At 40.0% G+C, this 21,171-nt stretch overlaps 1 protein-coding gene across 1 annotated transcript; it reads left to right on the top strand.

The window, feature by feature from the left end:
• LOC134065840 (myosin-7-like) lies at nt 1-14,992 on the top strand. Its single transcript, XM_062520933.1, has 39 exons — nt 1-36; nt 324-375; nt 1,296-1,504; nt 2,164-2,307; nt 2,441-2,597; nt 2,759-2,786; nt 2,884-2,986; nt 3,455-3,547; nt 3,642-3,705; nt 3,792-3,890; nt 4,350-4,453; nt 4,545-4,683; nt 4,771-4,889; nt 5,499-5,648; nt 5,727-5,897; nt 6,009-6,318; nt 6,412-6,479; nt 6,701-6,906; nt 6,997-7,120; nt 7,516-7,652; nt 8,654-8,909; nt 9,068-9,310; nt 9,405-9,581; nt 9,670-9,815; nt 9,908-9,998; nt 10,104-10,493; nt 10,590-10,716; nt 10,820-10,938; nt 11,029-11,225; nt 11,321-11,504; nt 11,590-11,755; nt 11,841-11,965; nt 12,086-12,394; nt 13,352-13,555; nt 13,658-13,954; nt 14,071-14,175; nt 14,314-14,409; nt 14,539-14,673; nt 14,880-14,992. The coding sequence occupies exons 3-39, from the start codon at nt 1,304-1,306 to the stop codon at nt 14,898-14,900; spliced, it is 5,805 nt and encodes a 1,934-aa protein (XP_062376917.1). The 5' UTR covers nt 1-36; nt 324-375; nt 1,296-1,303; the 3' UTR covers nt 14,901-14,992.
• Nucleotides 14,993-21,171: the final 6,179 nt, after the last annotated feature.

Genomic DNA, 21,171 nt, shown 5'->3' with positions numbered 1-21,171 from the left:
GACTCGACAGCAGATACAGCAAAGACCAACCAAGAGGTACTGTAAGTATTCAATCTGCTCCTACCAAGAGGAGCAGATAGACAGAGAGATAGATAGATAGACAGATAGACAGAGAGACAGACTTAGATGGAGGAGAATAGCAAGAATGATGCTAAATGGATGAACAGACATTTGGATAGTGGATACAGAGGCATAGCTGACTACAGTCAGAGTCAGACATATGGATCTGTTCAGTTAGCATTCTGTGAAAGAACTCAGTGTACCTGCAACACTGCTGCTGCAACCCTGTGTGATCTGATTGCTTCTTGTCTGTTCACTTGCAGCACGTGACATCACATCTGCGTAACAGAAAAAGTGAGGCTTGACCAAAACAAGGTGAGATACACAACTGAAAATATCACTAAAACTGTAGTTAAGTCAAGTTCATTCATGTACTGTACATTTCATACACAGGGATAATTCAGAGCGCTTTACTTTACTCTACTGTACTTTTTTGTCCCATTCCATTTAGTGATTTGTAAACATGCAATTATGTGACTTTATTTTAGTGAGAACCCTAGCCTATGTCCCTATGTCTTCCGTATCACAAAAAAAGTTGATGAGAGTTTTTCTAAATCATGTTTTGACATCACAACTCTCAGTTAGGCAAAGTTTTTGAAGTGGCGAAAAGCTGATTTAGTTATTGCTTTCATGTGGCTATTAACATTTTGATCACTCTCAAGCACAATGTTTAAGTTGTTCAATATACTGAGGAACAGATTCAAGAGGACGAGTCAGTAGGTGACAGTGCCACATACATTTGGGTGTCATGAGCATAGCTATGAGAAAATCAAATTGTTCTTGAAGTTTTGTGCCGATGTTAACAAAGAAGCTCCTCTGTTGTAGGTATAATTTGAGCCAATTGTTCTACCTGTAAAAATCTCATAATAAAATCCTCATGAAAACTGAAAGCCAAGATATATAAAACCAACAGGTGAATTTTGTATATTATGTTTTTTTATATATATAATTTTAACCGTTGACCGTACTTTAACTATCTTGCTTAAAAGCAGGTAAACTTCACCAATCTGATTCTACAGATCCACTTTATTAATTTCAAATCTTCACTTGAAACAACTTAACACTCACCTCAGTATCTTACAGTATTGGCTAAAGTTCTGCCTGTCAAAAAAAAAAAAAACCCTTCTAACTTCTCACTTGTCAGACATATTGCTATAATCATGTTCTTCGTCCATAAAGTCTTGTGTTTTCTCTGTGCAGGAATTAATCCGTTTTTTTGCAAATTCACATTGCAGTCTTCACCATGGGTGATGCGTTGATGGCAGAGTTTGGGAAGGCGGCTCCTTTTCTGAGGAAGTCAGATATGGAGCGTCTGGAGGCCCAGACTCGCCCCTTTGACATTAAGAGGGCCTGCTTTGTGGTGGACCCTGAGGTTGAATATGTGAAGGGAGTGGTCCAAAGCAGAGACGGTGACAAAGTCACTGTTCTTACGGAGTATGAGAAGGTAATTCTTAAATCACTATCCTATATTCCTATATATTTTTCCATTTAGTTGTGCATTGGTCTAGATTGGACCATCTCTAGGCATTTTCCCTGAAATCGCACTGTTCTTACTCTAGAAGCCACTGTTCCCACCCAGTTTGGTCTACCATCAAATGCTTGACCTCTTTGGAAAGCTGACACAGTAGTTTCTAGCCTGGTGGTAAACCAGACCCCCAAATCTTTCAGATTAAGGGTCTGGCCACGAATAAGGAAAATGGCCCAACTAGAGGGGCGGCACCAAGCCTCTATTTTTGCATTTACTTTGTTGGTTCAATGGTTGTGTAGAATATATGCTATACATCTGCACAACTAATACTGGATAAAACAACATGAAGATTGCATTTCTAATTTTATATGGTGTGTATACAATTGATTTTGAATGTTGGGGGGAGGTGTACCATGGAAGGCACACAGTTCCATAACAGGTCTCACTTACTTTCAGCTTACTATAGAAATGCAATTTTTGCCAAGAATGTTTCTATTCAATTTTTGCCAAGAACTTCCTATGTTTTTCAGACTAGATTTGTATTGAGCTGCTTAGATGTTCTGTATGACAAATATGCTAAATAAAGATGAAGGAGTGCATGCTCTGGAGAGACTGATTTTGTTTCTATTACACAGACTGTCACCGTGAAAGAGGACAATGTCCACCAACAAAACCCACCAAAGTATGACAAAATTGAGGACATGGCGATGTTCACCTTTCTGCATGAGCCTGCTGTGCTGTTTAACCTCAAAGAGCGTTACGCAGCCTGGATGATCTACGTGAGTACAAACCTGAGGCTCTGTCCCATAGTAGCAAAAACAACTGACCAAACTTACAATTTCTTTCTGTAGACTTACTCTGTTGCTTCATTTCTAACATTGGTCATAATCAATAGTATGTCTATCTGTGCAGACCTACTCTGGGTTGTTCTGTGTAACTGTCAATCCCTACAAGTGGTTGCCAGTGTACGACAGGGAAGTTGTGGCTGCTTACAGAGGCAAGAAAAGAACTGAAGCCCCTCCCCACATCTTCTCCATCTCTGACAATGCCTACCAGTACATGCTCACAGGTAAAGACCTTCTGTTAAAGCAGCTGCCTTAGCACTAAATGGCAATATATTGAAAATTGATGACAATGATTCATCATGTTGCATTTAAATTGATAGCATGAATTCATGAATATATCATACCATGTTTTTATATTAACATTTCATGCTTGTACATTACACAGACAGAGAGAACCAGTCTGTCCTTATCACGTGAGTATAATCCAGTCTTTGATTCTAAAATTCTTGTTAACTTGTTGATGAGGGAGTGAACCTTTATATACTTTTTTTTATTTTTTTTTACCAACAGCGGAGAATCTGGTGCCGGAAAGACTGTGAACACCAAAAGAGTCATCCAGTACTTTGCTAGCATTGCAGCAACAGGAAAGAAGGACCCCTCTCAGGAGAAAAAGGTATATCACCTCACTGGGTGCTGGACATAATTTCCAGTCTGCAAGTAGCCTGATTTCACCAGACTCACTCACTTCATTAAGAGAGTCTGGGCACTCACAATTGATCAGTGATTCCTAATGCTATTTCCTACTTCGCCTAACCTCTACAAACTGCTAATAAACAGAATTGGCAATCAGGAAATTATGTATTACATTTGCTGTCTACATATTCTTCAAACTGCAACTTGTAGATGTTTGCATGTATGACTATTACCTTTTTCCACGACCACTTCTGATTAAAAAAACTAACGTCATTCCCTCTCGTTGTTGATTAGCCTGCCATCCTGGTGGCTGAGGAATACACATTGACAGGAGCCAAACTACTATCTCAGTAAAATTAAAATGAACAGAGCTAATAGGTAGGCCAAGCGAATCTCCAAGACCTAGCATTAGAAAGCTGAATTTATATGTTGTGTTTAATTTTCCCAGGGCACCCTGGAAGATCAAATCATCCAGTGTAACCCTGCTCTGGAGGCTTTTGGTAACGCCAAGACCATCAGAAATGACAACTCCTCCCGATTCGTAAGCCCTCTATTGATTTCCAACTCAAAATCCACTCTTGTGAATTCCAACTCAAAATCACTGCCATATTTAATTTATGTGTCTCTCATGCTAGGGTAAATTCATCCGCATCCACTTCGGTGTGAGCGGTAAGCTGTCCTCAGCAGATATTGAGACCTGTAAGTATATAAGCCTTTTTTGACCGTCTTCATCTGTGGAGACCAAAGCAATAGCTTGAAATTGATAATTACTCTTCAATCCCCAGATCTGCTGGAGAAGTCCCGGGTCACTTTTCAGCTCAAGGCTGAGAGAGACTACCACATCTTCTACCAGATCCTGTCCCAACAGAAACCAGAGCTGTTGGGTGAGAAATGCATGTATATCTCCAGGCATTTGAGTGCATGAAAGTGAAATAAGGGCCTGTGTCCACCAATCACGTTTTTTTGCACCAACGGTAGCTATTTCAATTCAAATTCTATGGAGTTCAGCATTCAAAAGATTCAGCACCCTCAGCAGAAAAAAAGCCCTCGCCACTGACTGTTTTATACAGTGCTCAGAGTGCTGAAAGTTGAAATCCATTCAACTTTTAGAACAACGCTGGACTTGTAAATGTCACTTCTCTCTCAATGACCAATCATAATTGAAAAGGGGGAAACCTCGTAACCTTGCAACAAGCGCTGACCAAAGTGCTGATAAAAGGTGGTTGAGGGAGCTGTCAGCACAAAAAACGTGATTGTCGGACACAGGGCCTAAGTTTTTAATTATTTGTTTCCTTAGCTCAGTTACAGTAGCGTTACTTCAACTATGGTCTTGCTTTCTGCAGAGATGTTGTTGATCACCTCCAACCCCTATGACTACGCGTTCATCTCCCAAGGAGAGACACAAGTAGCCTCTATTGTTGATGCTGATGAGCTGATGGCTACTGATGTGAGTAGGCCTGCTTTTACTGTCCCATATACTCATACAGAGGTATGTTAGCGGGACGTAATTACTGAATTAAGTATTTGATTTGTAACAGGATGCATTTGATGTGCTGGGCTTTACTCAAGAGGAGAAGAACGGTATTTACAAGCTGACTGGTGCCATTATGCACTATGGCAACATGAAGTTCAAGCAGAAGCAGAGAGAGGAGCAGGCAGAGGCTGATGGCACTGAGGGTAAGTAGTAATTTCTGGATTTTGGATGTAACCCACATGTTACAGTTATATGTGGGCAGAGGTGAAACTGTGATATTTTCACTCCAGATACCGACAAAGTCGCTTACCTCATGGGCCTGAACTCTGCTGACCTCATCAAGGGTCTGTGTCACCCAAGGGTCAAAGTAGGAAACGAGTGGGTCACCAAGGGACAGAGTGTTCAGCAGGTAATATCAAAATTCAGAATAGGAGCTCTTGTGATATTACAGTTTTGTAAGTATTATACATATTGATTGTAGTTAACTACACTGAGTCACTAATGTGTTATGAACAACAAGGTAGAGCTATTAAAGGTACACTATGCAAGATCTTCACCTAAATGCAGTACAACCTCTACAAAGCCAATTTGATGGTAAACAAACTTGTAATAGGGTAATTGTTCAGGTCGCTACCAACAGAACCAGCAATGTAACTTCAAGAATTGCAAACCCAAAGACATCATTTGGAAACATTACCTTGTCAGTAGATTTAGCTCTTTGGAGTTTTCACTTGTTGTTAGTACTTTGCCTCCATGAGAAGCATTTTCATTGTGTACGGGGGGACAAGCCATGAGAAGTAGACTATATACAACAGCAACGTAAAATATAAATATATTGTGAGTCTAAGGGGAGCTCTAGAGTCGCCAAAAATACTTGAAACTACATAGTATACCTTTAAATAACAAGGCTGTTAGAAACTCATGTTGGGTGTTTAAGTGTTTAATTCCATCATTAGTACAGCTGTCACACCTTATTCATTGGTATATTCCATGTTATTCATTACACCTTCATAATTAGGTGTACTACTCTATTGGAGCCCTGTCCAAGTCAGTGTATGAGAAGATGTTCAACTGGATGGTTGTCAAGATCAACCTGACCTTGGACACCAAACAGCCTCGCCAGCACTTCATTGGTGTGCTGGATATTGCTGGATTTGAGATCTTTGATGTGAGTTTTAAAGCTAAGACAAACACTACACTTTTAAACAAAATATATAATATTAATGAGATGCCCATTGTCTTTCAGTTCAACACCTTTGAGCAACTGTGCATCAACTTCACTAATGAGAAGCTGCAGCAGTTCTTCAACCACCACATGTTTGTGCTGGAGCAAGAGGAGTACAAGAAGGAGGGCATTGATTGGGTGTTCATTGACTTCGGCATGGACTTGGCCGCTTGCATTGAGCTTATTGAGAAAGTGAGTGACACTTTATTTACTGACATATTTCTTTGAAGGCATATATCACTATTATTTGTGTGGTTGTAAAATCTTTTGAATAATCTTCCTTCCATATTCTTTCCTCCCTAGCCCATGGGTATCATGTCCATCCTTGAAGAGGAGTGCATGTTTCCCAAGGCCAGTGATGCAACATTCAAAGCTAAGCTTTATGACAACCATTTGGGCAAAAATGCCTGCTTCCAGAAGCCAAGGATTGTCAAGGGGAGACCAGAGGCCCATTTCTCCCTGGTTCACTATGCTGGCACTGTTGATTATAACATTGGCAACTGGCTGGTGAAGAACAAAGACCCTCTCAATGAGACCGTGGTCGGACTTTTTCAGAAGTCTAATCTTAAGATGTTGTGCGCTCTCTTCGCTGGCTATGCCGGTGCTGACTCAGGTATTCTGTCAATCTTTTCCTAATAAATCCTGTGATATTGATAAATCACCATCAAATGTATGTAAAAAGCTGATGGAGATGGTATTTTTATAGCCCCGGAGGGTGGCGGTGGCAAGAAGAAGAAGGGTTCTTCTTTCCAGACTGTATCTGCCCTTCACAGGGTAAGTGTAACAGGATAAGTTAACATACTAAAGTAAATACATTTACTAGTACCACATATCTTTCTTTTAAGTATATATAGATCAATGATAAATAGATAGATAGATAGATAGATAGATAGATAGATACTTTATTGATCCCCAAGGGGAAGTTCAAGATGGGCCTACTGGGATTCTGTGCAGTCCTACTGATTTTTGTTTTCATTTAAATGTCTGAACAACAGGAAAATCTGGCCAAGCTGATGACCAACTTGAGGTCAACTCACCCCCACTTTGTGCGGTGCCTCATCCCCAATGAGACCAAGACTCCTGGGGCCATGGAGAATCCTCTGGTCATGCACCAGCTGCGCTGTAACGGTGTGCTGGAAGGCATCAGGATCTGCAGAAAGGGCTTCCCCAACAGGATCCAGTATGCAGACTTCAAACAGAGGTAAAATGTGTTTTGGTCCTAATTAGTATACATTTCTTAGAACAATATTGAGAGAACATGTCTATATCAGGACTTTTGTAACCTCTTCAGATACCGTATCCTGAATCCTGCAGCTATCCCTGATGGACAGTTCATTGACAATAAGAAAGGAGCAGAAAAACTGCTTGGATCCCTGGATGTTGACCATGAGCAGTACAGATTCGGACACACTAAGGTGCTTCACAGTATAATGTTGATAAACCTTCAATGATAAAGTAAAACCTGTGACACTTTCTGAGGTATAGGTACCTACTTTTGGTGTCCTCAGTTTCATATTGATGGTTTATGGACAAGCGCAGGACTGATTGACACTGATCAGTCATTTTCATAAACCATGTAGGCCAACCACAATGTAGTTTGATGGTTCAGGTTGGAAACCTCACAACAATGTAAACAATACTGCTGAAAAAGTGATCATGTTAAAGAGATGTTTGTCATAAACAACTGGGCTGAAGCCAGAGTTTGCAAGGTCTTTGTTTTCTTTTCGGCAGAACACTAACACTCTAAAATGCATGTCTTGTTAAGCGTAATAACATTCTAATTCTAAACATATGAACTGTTCATTCAAAGGTGTTCTTCAAAGCTGGTCTCCTGGGTGTCCTTGAGGAGATGAGAGACGACCGTCTTGCTCTAATCATCACTGGTATTCAATCAAGAGCAAGAGGTCTTCTGGCAAGAATTGAATTCCAGAAGATTGTTGAACGCAGGTAAATAGGTTTACTGATTGAATGAAGGATGTCATTCCACAAAAATGTCCACAGAGAAAGCAAGAAACACTGGTTTAATAATCATTCAAAAGTGACCTTCCACGGCAAAATCACATTGTCCAAATTTTCAAAATCATAGTTATTACGTTTTCAGGAAGGGGGATAATCAACCTTCAAAACGATACCTATATCTAATTAATTGAACGTCATATTACTGAAATATAAACATTCAAAGGAGTTGAGTTCATCCTGTCATGCCAAGAGAAAAACGGAGAAATCTGCCTCTGAAGTCAACCGTCGGCTAAACACTCACGAACGCTTTGTAAGGTCACCGCTATTACAAGATGTAAGGTACTTGTATCAACGACACAGCACGCTGATGGCTTGGTGGTTGTCAATGACTGCATTTACCGTAAATATTAGAATAGAGGGGCAAAAACGAGACTCCTCTAACTTCCTGCTTCCTCTAACTTTCTCACCTCAAGAAACTCACGTTTTTAGACTAGAAAAGGTCAGTTTTTCGGCGAAATGTATTCACGGCCGTACAGTGTAGACCTCCCACTGTTTCAAAACACACACAAAAAAAAATCCACCATTTTAGCACAAGTGACATAAATGGTCATTTTTCTCAGAAACGTCTGTTGCGACAAGCGACTGGTTTTGCCGTGGAGAGTCACAAATGTGCAAATAATGTTAGAGTCTACTGTACTTCTTTACATTGAATTCTCAGGAAACTATTCTTCATGTCAGGTATACAGGTGAAGTAATTTGAGAATTTGATATTAATTTAATTTTCTTTTACCTAAAACTACCTTCCATTCATTGCAATTCCATTTGTGTAAGCAACACAACATTGCTTTAAAAAATCAACATGTGTTAAATATGAAGGTGTTGCCACATAAACACACCTAGGACATGTTTTGCTTCTGTTGCTGTTGTTCTGTTAAAAGACAATGAATAATGTTATCTGTTATCTATTTTTTCACCTTTCAAATCTTCAGGGATTCCCTTCTTGTCATTCAGTGGAATGTCCGTGCTTTCATGGGTGTCAAGAATTGGCCCTGGATGAAGATGTACTTCAAGATCAAGCCCCTGCTGAAGTCTGCTGAGTCTGAGAAAGAGATGGCAAACATGAAGGAAGAATTCCTGAAGCTGAAGGAGGCCTATGCTAAATCTGAGGCTCGTAGAAAAGAGCTGGAGGAGAAAATGGTTTCTGTTCTCCAAGAGAAGAATGACCTGCAAATTCAAGTCCAGACTGTGAGTATACTTTACAATTTAACCAGCAATTATTAGTCAGTGAAAGATCTACCAATTTAAATGTAATGAATATCCAAAAGCATATATTAATATAGTACTCAGATTTACTTTCATTTGTAGCTTCAATCTATTAATCTACAATATTTTGTTCATCACAGGAACAAGACGGTCTTTGTGATGCTGAGGAACGCTGTGAAGGTCTGATCAAGAGCAAGATCCAGCTTGAGGCCAAATCCAAGGAGCTGACTGAGAGACTGGAAGATGAAGAAGAGATGAATTCAGAGCTCACTGCAAAGAAGAGGAAATTGGAGGATGAGTGCTCTGAGCTTAAGAAGGATATTGATGATCTGGAGCTCACTCTAGCTAAAGTAGAGAAAGAGAAGCATGCCACTGAGAATAAGGTCAGCAGAACTGAAAATAACCAAGGAAAATGTTACTAATCAAGTCAAGTAATTAAGTAATCAATCGTTTGACAATGGTCGACTTTACCTTTAGGTTAAAAACCTGACAGAAGAGATGGCAGCTCTTGATGAAATCATTGCCAAGCTGACCAAGGAGAAGAAAGCACTGCAGGAGGCTCACCAGCAAACACTGGATGACCTTCAGAGTGAGGAGGACAAAGTCAACACTCTGACTAAGGCCAAAACCAAGCTGGAACAGCAAGTTGATGATGTAGGCAATACAACCAACAGGCACCTATTTCTCACTGCATGAAATTAATAAAGACACTTATACAATTCCTTTTTTTTATCCTCAATAGCTTGAAGGGTCCCTGGAGCAGGAAAAGAAACTTAGGATGGATCTTGAAAGAGCTAAGAGGAAGCTTGAGGGTGACTTAAAGTTGACCCAGGAAAGCCTTATGGACTTGGAGAATGACAAACAACAGCTAGAAGAGCGGATGAAGAAGTATGTACAAATCAGACAGTCATCTATAGATAACAAACACATTTTGAAAAGCATATATTCTATTGACATTTTCATTGGCTGTTTCAATACAGGAAAGACTTTGAGATCAGTCAACTTAATAGCAAGATTGAAGATGAACAAGCTATGGCTGCCCAGCTCCAGAAGAAACTGAAGGAGCTGCAGGTAAATGGAGAATAAAAACCACTAATAAATCAAACATAACATTTGAAAACATATTTCTCAAAGAAAGAAAGAAAGAAAATATACTTCCGATTTTACTTTCCTTAGGCTCGCATTGAGGAGCTGGAGGAAGAGCTGGAGGCTGAGAGAGCTGCCCGAGCCAAAGTGGAGAAGCAGCGGGCAGACCTGGCCAGAGAGCTGGAGGAGATCAGTGAGAGGCTGGAGGAGGCTGGAGGTGCCACTGCTGCCCAGATTGAGATGAACAAGAAGAGGGAGGCTGAGTTCCAGAAGCTGCGCAGAGATCTTGAAGAGTCCACTCTGCAACATGAGGCCACTGCTTCCACACTGAGGAAGAAGCACGCAGACAGCGTAGCTGACCTCGGGGAGCAGATTGACAACCTTCAGAGGGTGAAACAAAAGCTTGAGAAGGAGAAGAGTGAGCTCCGTCTGGAGTTGGACGATATTGTCTCCAACATGGAGCAGGTCTCCAAAGCCAAGGTTTGTATAAAATGTATAAAAACAAGAACCTGTATAATATGTCTCACTGGATTCTCTATATTGACAGCTGACAAACGTTTTGTACCATTTTATCAGACAAACTTGGAGAAGATGTGCAGAACACTGGAGGACCAGATGAGTGAATACAGAACAAAGGCCGAAGAAGGCCAGCGTTCCATCAATGACCTCACAATGCAGAGAGCCAAGCTTCAAACTGAAAATGGTAAGTCAAAATGGTAAAACCATACTATTGATTTGCTACATATATCAAGAAAAAAGAAGAAAAGAAGCATTATCATTGAAATACAAATATTCTGTTAATCAAGGTGAGCTTGCAAGACAGTTGGAAGAGAAAGACTCACTTGTTTCTCAACTGACAAGAGGCAAACAGTCCTACACGCAGCAGGTTGAGGATCTTAAGAGGCAACTTGAAGAGGAAGTGAAGGTATTCATAACTGACATTCAGGAAAATCTTTCAGTTGTTAGACTACAGCTATGACATATCTGATGGACTTGTATCTGATCCTATCCACAGGCTAAGAATGCACTAGCCCATGCAGTGCAGTCTGCACGCCATGATGCTGACCTCTTGAGAGAGCAGTATGAAGAGGAGCAAGAGGCCAAGGCTGAGTTGCAGCGCAGTCTCTCCAAGGCCAACTCTGAGGTGGCTCAGTGGAGAACCAAGTATGAAACTGATGCCATTCAGAGGACTGAGGAGCTGGAAGATGCCAAGTAAGGTCCTGGGGAACTGACTCTATGATTTGTAGAAATTCAATGGTTAGACATGGCATGTACATTTGTCACTCATTTGTCATACTTTTCCTCAGGAAAAAGCTGGCTCAGCGTCTGCAAGATGCAGAGGAAGCTGTGGAGGCTGTCAATGCCAAATGCTCCTCCCTGGAGAAAACTAAGCATAGACTGCAGAATGAGATTGAAGATCTCATGGTAGATGTGGAGAGATCCAGTGCTGCTGCTGCTGCTCTAGACAAGAGACAAAGAAACTTTGATAAGGTAAGAAAACAGCTGGTCCTAACACAATTGCCAATATTCCTTCACATGTTTATCAGATTTCACTGAAAGATTTTCACCTGAACAGGTCTTATCTGAGTGGAAGCAGAAGTATGAGGAGTCCCAGACTGAGCTTGAAAGCGCCCAGAAAGAGACCAGATCTCTTGGCACTGAACTCTTTAAACTCAAGAACTCTTATGAGGAATCTTTGGATCACCTTGAGACCATGAAGAGGGAGAACAAAAATCTCCAAGGTCTGTTTGATGCTCCCTTAAGACAAAACTTATATAACTGTCAAAGTGACACCACACAACTAACTAATCTTCATCTGCTTTCCAGAGGAAATTTCTGATCTCACTGAGCAACTTGGTGAGACTGGAAAGAGCATTCATGAGCTTGAGAAGGCCAGGAAGACACTTGAGCAAGAGAAGGCAGAGATCCAGACTGCCCTAGAGGAAGCTGAGGTACATTCATAAAGATCAAAATAATCAGAAAACTAGTGTCCCTCATTCCAACATGGCATAGGATGCTTGTTTTTTACAGAAATATAAAACTTAGATTATTATGTTACTATATCTCCATAGGGTACCCTTGAACATGAGGAGGGTAAAATCCTCAGAGCTCAGCTGGAGTTCAATCAGGTCAAAGCTGACATTGAGCGCAAACTTACTGAGAAGGATGAGGAGATGGAGCAAGCCAAGAGGAACCAGCAGAGAGTGGTGGATACCCTGCAGAGCTCACTGGAGTCTGAGACTCGCAGTAGGAATGAGGCTCTCAGGGTGAAGAAGAAGATGGAGGGAGACCTCAATGAGATGGAGATCCAGCTCAGCCAGGCCAACAGGCAGGCAGCTGAGGCCCAGAAGCAGCTCAAGGGTCTCCATGGACATATGAAGGTAAAACAATGCAGCACATAATCCCATTGACAGTAAAGAGATCACTAAATGCATAGGTGTTATGAGTGCATTCCTAAAGTAGACGTAACAGCTATTATAACACAGTTCTTCATAGTGCTGCAGAAAGTTCCATTCACAAGAATGGACCTTCCCAATGTTCTGAAGACTGTTAAATCTATTTATTCCACAGCTTGGTTGAATTCCCCATTGCCCTACGTTCTATAACGGGGTGCATTAACCGTATGCACACCCATGAAGTAGTTCCAATTTGTTGGCCGTATCACAGTTGTATATTAATTCGTCAAACTCATTGTGAAGTTTAAATGAACTGCCACAATGCATCCAAGCTGTAAAATACTGATGTTCAAAACATAGCAAGATTTAGCATATGACGGAGGTGGTTTTTAGCTAGTTGGATGGAAGTACGCTAAATAAAATAGTGATGTTTTCAAAGTTAACGTACAGCAGAATACTGGAATATGCCCAATTGACAACGGGAGAGATAGAACTAACGACTGGCTTTTGGCTGTAGCAACTATCCATTTAGAACTAACGACTGGCCTTTAGCCATAGCAACCATCCATTTAGAATTAGTAACGGCAGTTTGTCCTTTAAGTTGAGAAATTAGTTGAAATGTATCTGGGAAAAGTAGTTCTACAAACAAGACAGCTCTAGTGATTGAAACATTTAAATTATAACCGGAGATGAACGCAAGGCAAGTGACAACAGTGAAATAAGCAGGACAATGGACTTTACGCCATTTGATTATTCAAAGTCAATACTGACCTGAAGCACTTTTTGCTCATTGTCTACCAAAGACTTCCCTCATATATTTTTCTATCTTCTCTATTAATTTACTGATATTTGTGCATGTAGTCAAAGTTATCAACAAGGTTTGGTTGTATATTATCAACCTGGAGATTACATGATTACATTTCTAACATGTGTACATTGCAGGATTCCCAACTGCAGCTGGATGACGCTCTACGTAATAATGATGATCTCAAAGAGAACACTGCTATTGTGGAGAGACGCAGCAATCTTCTGCAGGCTGAATTGGATGAGCTCAGGTCCCTGGTGGAGCAGACTGAGAGAGGCCGGAAACTGGCTGAACAGGAGCTGCTGGACGTCAGTGAGAGGGTGCAGCTGCTGCACTCTCAGGTAAAATCTTAAATTGGTGTTTTTCAGATATGTTCATATGACAGAGATTATTTCACAATGTGACACGGACCATCGTGAACATTCCTGTCTTGTCACACATAGAACACCAGCCTGCTGAACCAGAAGAAGAAGCTGGAGGGTGATACATCCCAGTTGTCGAATGAAGTAGAGGAGGCTGTGCAGGAGTGCAGGAATGCAGAGGAAAAGGCTAAGAAGGCCATCACTGATGCTGCCATGATGGCAGAGGAGCTGAAGAAGGAGCAGGACACCAGTGCTCACCTGGAGCGCATGAAGAAGAACATGGAGCAGACCATCAAGGACCTGCAGCACCGTCTGGATGAAGCTGAACAAATCGCCATGAAGGGTGGCAAGAAGCAGATCCAGAAGCTGGAGTCCAGGGTAAATGCTGTGTTTTTGCTAAAGAGTTCTTCCTGCTAATCAGTGCTTAACTACATGTGTTTACAGGTACACATATCACCATTTGTTTAACATTTGCTTCATTTATCTACATTAAGGTGAGAGAGCTGGAAAGTGAGGTGGAAATGGAGCAACGGAAGGCCGGTGATTCTGTCAAAGGAATCCGTAAATATGAGCGTCGCATCAAGGAGCTCACCTATCAGGTATATTAAATTATACCATACCAAGCATACTTTTTTATTATACATAATGCTAAACACAAAATTATACCATATACCCAAAATACTTTTTATAATGTATAATGCTTTATACTAAAATTCACCCACCTCTCCCATCTGTAGACTGAGGAGGACAAAAAGAATTTGCATCGTCTTCAGGATCTGGTGGACAAACTGCAGCTGAAGGTCAAGTCCTACAAGAGAACATCAGAGGAGGCTGTAAGTGACATTCTCCTAGTGTTTCCTTCTCCTTATTTTATCTGTCATCAAAGTTGTTTAATCAATTAACTGTTGAACATGCAAATACACGAATGAACAAAATACAACTAATTTGTGTGCACATTTCAGGAGGAAGCTGCCAATAGCAACCTGGGCAAGTTCCGCAAGCTGCAGCATGAGCTGGATGAGGCTGAGGAGAGAGCTGATATAGCCGAGTCTCAGGTCAACAAGATGAGATCTAAGACCCGTGATGCAGGTGGCAAGGTGAGAGCCACAGTTGCACTGTATTTGCAGTCTTTAGCAGCACTAGGCTCTTCCACAGTGTTTAAAGTCATTCAGAATTATATCAGCCATAGCCAATTTTGCTGGTGCAATGTGAAAGTGACTGGTACAGTAGTTCATTTTAATCCTAATCATATTTATCCACATATCACTGGCAATATTTGTACAACTTTTTTGCTCTATTACAGAAAGTACACGATGAAGAATGAAGCTCTCATGACGGACTTGTCTGAAAAGCTCTTGTTTGCAGTGTTTTAGTTTTCAGTATGGAATGCATTCCAATACAATCACTTAAAAAGTGTTTCTGCTGTTTGTATGTTCACTACTAAACTAAAGGTTTTTTTTCCTTTTGATGATGCTATGAAGGGAATCGGCCCATTATGAACTTCTTTAGACAACACTTGAAATGCCACTTAGTCAGTATAAAGTACACTGCAAAGTGTTATTAATCTTATATTAAGACAAAAAAAAAACTTTTTGTTATTGTTTTTAGTATAAAAATACACACTTAATTTAGATTTTGAATTATTTCAAGGCATTCAAGGCGAAACAAATTTGGCAGCAAAACTATAAGACAACTTAAAGTGCAAAATGCAGAAGTAGCCTTCGCCTACTCAGTCTCTGACTCTTCTGTTTCCAATTCAAGCACTCTCATTCAATACCACAGCCACGTATACTAATGTATTTAGCATTATCTGTTAGGAGTGAGGGTTTTTATAAAAACTAGGAACTGTCATAATATTCAACATCTTGATCAACTTGATGTTGGTGACAAACCATGTTCGTCAATAGCTCTCAGAGGAACACTTTAGACAGTCATTGCTAAAATTCCCATCTTCTTCCCAAAAAACCCAATCTGTCTGTTTAAAGATAAGAACTGCAAAGGAAGGTTCTAGTCAGCTGTAGTGGCAATGATAAACGACTATGACAAAAAATTAAAATAAATGTATTTGTAGGGGTTTTTGTATGTAAAAATGCATGAGATTATAATGAAACCATGATCAGACTGTTGCCCACATTACAAGTATAAATTCAAGACCAAACATGCATTTATTACATTCACAACATACATTTACCATCATATCTCAAATTAAATGAATGACAAAAAATCAACTGTTTCAATCACCATCTTGACTAAGAAGCGACCTGTGGACCACTGTTATGGGGTGTGAGGTGCATATAGTGATGTCCTGCCCACATTGATGCTGCAGTGTTGGATACATGGCCAGGGACCACCTGCAATACCTTCACAGACCACCAGAGCAATGCCCTGCCTGCAGCCTATCAAAGCTCAAATTGATGGATAATCGTTCATCATGAAAAAATCCTGAATAAGTACCTGAGCTTCTACTAAGCTATTACTGAAATACCACTGATTTATTTATTATGATAGATAATGAATAAATAAATATTGATTAAGACTGTTAATCAGTTTGTCAATCTCTTCTACTACAAACTTCAAATTATATGATTAATAATGACGGCTAACATTTTAACCACTGGTTCAAGCTGATTTTTATAGACCCTTTCAACTGCAGAAACAAACATGTGCCATTCCTAGGGCATTTCTGGTGGCACATAAAACAAACAACATTGCGCAAGTGGAAAATAAGTAACAAACAAACAAAAAAAGTTTTAAAGTTGATATATTTTGTATAGCATTACGGTAATGTCTGAATGTTTTTTAATTTCAGTGTTGTGATGATTTATAACAGTAACTATCTCAGGAACTATCAGATTATGATATTTTAGGAGATTCCAAGTCTGCTTGGGAGTAACTCTCACAAGGTTAGGAAATATCCAACTCTACTGAAGTGATAAAATGGTGAAAGGTCTTTATAAAATAGTCATCAATCTGTACTATATTGAAAACACTGAAGACATAACCTATGAATATAAACAAATTACCAAACCCATTCACAAAGCCAAATTAAGAATTATATCACAGCACATGCTCAACACAGTAAAGCCTTCTTACTTTTACACCTTGGCATCTCCTGTTGTATTGACACTGAACTGGGAGGGTCCACCTCAAGGACCAGAGAAATCTTCCATTTGAGCTCTTTCAGTTTTATTGTCAAGGCTGTAAAAAAGACTCATCCACAGGGTACTCCTGTATGACAAAGTCAGAAAGAGAGAAATAGTATAAATACACAGAATTAGTATAAATACACAGTATCTAGAAATAGCATAGATAAATACAGAGTATTTACATTAAGCCATTTTTAAAGATGTAAGGCGTTTCTCACTTCTTCTACTACACTGACCTTAAATTAAGTGTAGGACTCATGTAGAACGGGGTAAAAACAGTAAGAATTGCTCCATGTCCTTGTCCTTGTCTTAGGCTGATCCTACACTGAAATGCTTGTGTACTGAAATGAATGCTCTGGCTCTGGTCACAGAGGAGGAGTCTGTTGGCTGCTGCTCCACTGAGATTCTATAAGGAGATGACAAGTGAAGTGCTTCACTTCACAACACAGCTCAAGACACACACACACACACACACACACACACACACACACACACACACACACACACACACACACACACACACACACACACACACACACACACACACACACACACACACACACACACACACACACACACACACACACACACACACACACACACACACACACACAGACACACACCACTCAGTATGGAAGTAAGCCAGAGAGGCCATCTATACCCACTTCCGTGTCTGTGGAAAGTGATGGACAGAGGAATGTTGTGACCTTGAAATCTTATGCTCTCCCACAGTACTGTACTTGCACAATGACAATAAAGTTGAATCTTATCTATTATAACCCTAAACTGAATATGTTAGCAACCTCCTTGGATGATCAAATCCAAATCAAAACTTTTCAGCAATACAGTTTGCTCACTTTGCTACTATTTTCAGAACCTTGATGTCATTTTTCAAAACTCTGGACACAAAATTCAAATCCGTTATCTCTTGTAACACAGGCTGACTAATGTTCAAAACATTGAATTCTGCATTCACATCTTCAAAGAGATCTTGCACTTGCACAATCATTGGTTCAAAAAACAAATTTACTGTGAAATACCACTGAAACATAACTATAGATCACCCGCACACAAGCAACCGATAGTTTCACTGTGTCATTGTTCGTACAATCATTAGATATTGCACAACAAAATAGGTGATACAGGTTTCATTATGATACTACATGTACAGAACAGTAAACACATCTCTGTAAAAGTACTGCAGTAGTAGAGAGAATACTACAGACACAGTGGAATCATTGAACAAAGTTTGTAATACAGTATATTGTTGCAAAACACTACAGTACAATCACAACATAGGTTTATTTGAATTAAAGTAAAAATAATTAGCTATGACATAGAAAAGAAAAGGAAGTCTGATGAAAATATAAAATATTAAAAATATATGTTTTATTTTATATAAAGACATATAAATATTAGGCTACATCCATGGATATTGTAGTCTAACTGGTTCATGCTCCACGCTTGGTGACAGTGAATCTCGTTACAGTATCTTGAAACTTTCATGATTTGCAATTCAACATGGAAGATTGTGTGTCTGTTTCCATTCAGCTGCATTAAGAGTAATGCAACAGCTACTTATCATTTTGAGCAGTTGTATCAAATGATAGTTATATCATTGTAAGGAAATGAATAGACACTCATTTGAAATGTAATGTGTGAATTGCCTTTTGAATTAGTAGTACTTTGATGTTAAAGAGACCCTATGCAACTTTTTCATAGTCATAAAATCGCATAGAAATCGTTGTTTTGCTTGACTGACCAGTTTTATCGAAAACAGTCACATTTCCTCCCGCCCCTAGTGTCCCTCTCCGCTATTACAACCTTGCAACTTTCTGATAAACGATCGTTTGCTGTTTACATCTGGAAGTCAGAGACGCGAAAGGAACAAGAAGAACCACGCTTGCAATTTATATATTTATATATAGCCTATATATGTATAAATATACACGCTAAAGCTGTCGGGGAAGCTCTGCAGAGAAATATGCAAGCATAAAACGAGCGAAAACAAAAAACGAAACCGAAACCAGAGATGAAATCGCCAATCCTGCATTATTCCTCTTTAAGTTGTATCATATTGAACAGGTGAGTTTTGTTGAATGACCAAATGATCTAAGTTGTATGTGTATTGTATCCAAGCAATTGAGAAAAGGGTTAGAATTTTGAAAAATGTACATTTTGATCATTGGTTGTGAGTTTTGTATCTAGAGTTGTGAAAAATGACATCAAGGTTCTGAAAATAGTAGCAAAGTGATTGTAAAAAACTGTAACATAATTTCATTGAAACATATCATTTAATTTCAGTAATTACTTAAGATCAAAATGCATACCATCAGCAAATACAATATGTGACTAACCAACGTCCAGGGGCACCACAACATATTCTTTCTCTTCTGGTTTTATAAGTTGCAACCCAAGAAGCCTAGGAGAATGAAAGGGGGTCCACACCTTGATGTCCATCTGTTGCAGATTAGATTTAAGTATTTCTCAGTCTCTGTGACATTTAGCAAGAATTTCACAGGGATATCTTTGTACTCAAGGACAGAGGAAAGGAGGCATGCATGTGCATGGTAAACAAAAGAGCACAAGGCCTTCAAGTCACTTTCTTAGCAGCTTGAGGGACAGCAACAGATCCATGCGTCTCTAAATGGTTAGAGGACACCCAAGAGAGGGCAATGCAGTGCAACAGAGCCTCACTCATCTGTTCTGTCCCACAAACTGTAGCCCACGAGCACCACTGCAGACAAAAACTAAACACAGCTGTGTAATTGATGAACGGTCAGAACATTTTGCAGATAAAAACATGCTGATACAGCAATTTTATTGATCTGATTTCTTTCATTGAGAGTTCACATGTCCACAGCAAAATAACTCGATAAGCATAATTAATTAACAATAGCATCTGTTGGGATTCAGTATATATTACTGTGTGCAGTTGCATTGCAGTGCCTGTTAAAGGAAAACTATGCAGGATTGCCGATTTCATCGCCGGTTTCGCTTTCGCTTTCTTTTTCGTTTTCGCTCGGTTTATGCTGGCATATTTCTCTGCACAGCTTCCCCTACAGCTATAGCATGTATATTTTACAAAACACTTTACTTTACATTACACTTCCTGGAGTAGAGCATGGGTGCGTGCCCGAGGGCTCCTGAAATTGCAAGCGTGTTTCTACCGCTACAGACCACTAGGGCGGCCATTGCATAGTTTACCTTTAAAGTGTAACTTCACCCCATAACTCCACCCACTTCACATTTCTGAAAAAGGCACTGCTGCAGCCAATCAACCATGGAGATTTCGTGTCAATCTGGGAATGAGTGCTGCAGACATGGCTTATCACAGGTAGGCTAATCAGGGCAGCAGGTGTTGGCAGTGCAGGACTACGTCAGCATTCCAATAGCATTTTGGACCAAAATGCCATGGCATGTTTCAACCTGTAGAGGGCGCGGAGAGCTATATCTCCAATGCAAAATCATACAAAATGTTGCTTTTCTCGGGAAACACAATTTTTGTCAATATTAACCCTGGTAATAGTGTAGGTCACCACTTATGAGTAATTTCAATCAATCAACAGCTGAAAAAACATATTTTAGGGTGCAGTTACACTTTAAGTGTTAAACAGTATGCCAATACATTTTTCCAAATACATGAAACAAAATCTGATATCATGCAATGCATATTTAAAAAGCCTCTTCAGATGTATCTATTTCATCTAGTAGCAGTCAAAATTAAGGTGCCTACCAGTGATGAGCCGGCATGATGTTGACTTGCTTGAATGGTAGTGTTGTGGTTCTTTGTGAGGGGTCAAAGGTCACTTTTTCACAATAGGAGACCATGAAACAAACCTAATGAAATAAAACAAAAAAACTGCTTAATACACCTCCATGAGTATGTACTGAGTAAATCCAACAACTTTGATTATGACCATGCCACATCTGTTCATGGTCCTTAGAAAACAAAACTGTAAAAAGTCCCACAGGGTTACCACTGCTCTGTACATCTGCCATGGCTCAGTGAAGTCATGTGAACATGGGTAGATAAACAAGCTCATGCATACAAAAGGAAACTATGTGATGCATTCAGTCAAGACAGCCCCTGGTGTGCTTGACCAGGAGTCCATGTAGCCACCCACAGCAAGTCCATCCATGCCAACAATATCCATCCTTTAGGAGCTGGGACGTCATCCCGGCAGTGGTGGTGATTGCTCAAGGATTCCAGACAGCTGAGTGTCCCCATAAGAGTCACACAGGAGATGGAATGGCATGTCCAACATCTCACAGTTAGCTAATTAAGGATACTGTGACCTCAAATGTCTTAACGTGGGTGAAGAAAAATCACCTTCACTCTTAGGCCTTCACAGTCACATTATTGGAACCCTGAGGGTGGCTTCACACTTTCTTTGGTGTGTAAACATGTCTCACGGTTTTCTTAACCCCAAGTCAAGTGATAATGTA

The sequence above is a fragment of the Sardina pilchardus genome, chromosome 19 (genome assembly GCF_963854185.1).
Source record: "Sardina pilchardus chromosome 19, fSarPil1.1, whole genome shotgun sequence".
Lineage (NCBI taxonomy): Eukaryota > Metazoa > Chordata > Actinopteri > Clupeiformes > Clupeidae > Sardina > Sardina pilchardus.
This window is presented reverse-complemented; position numbering and strand designations above follow the sequence as displayed.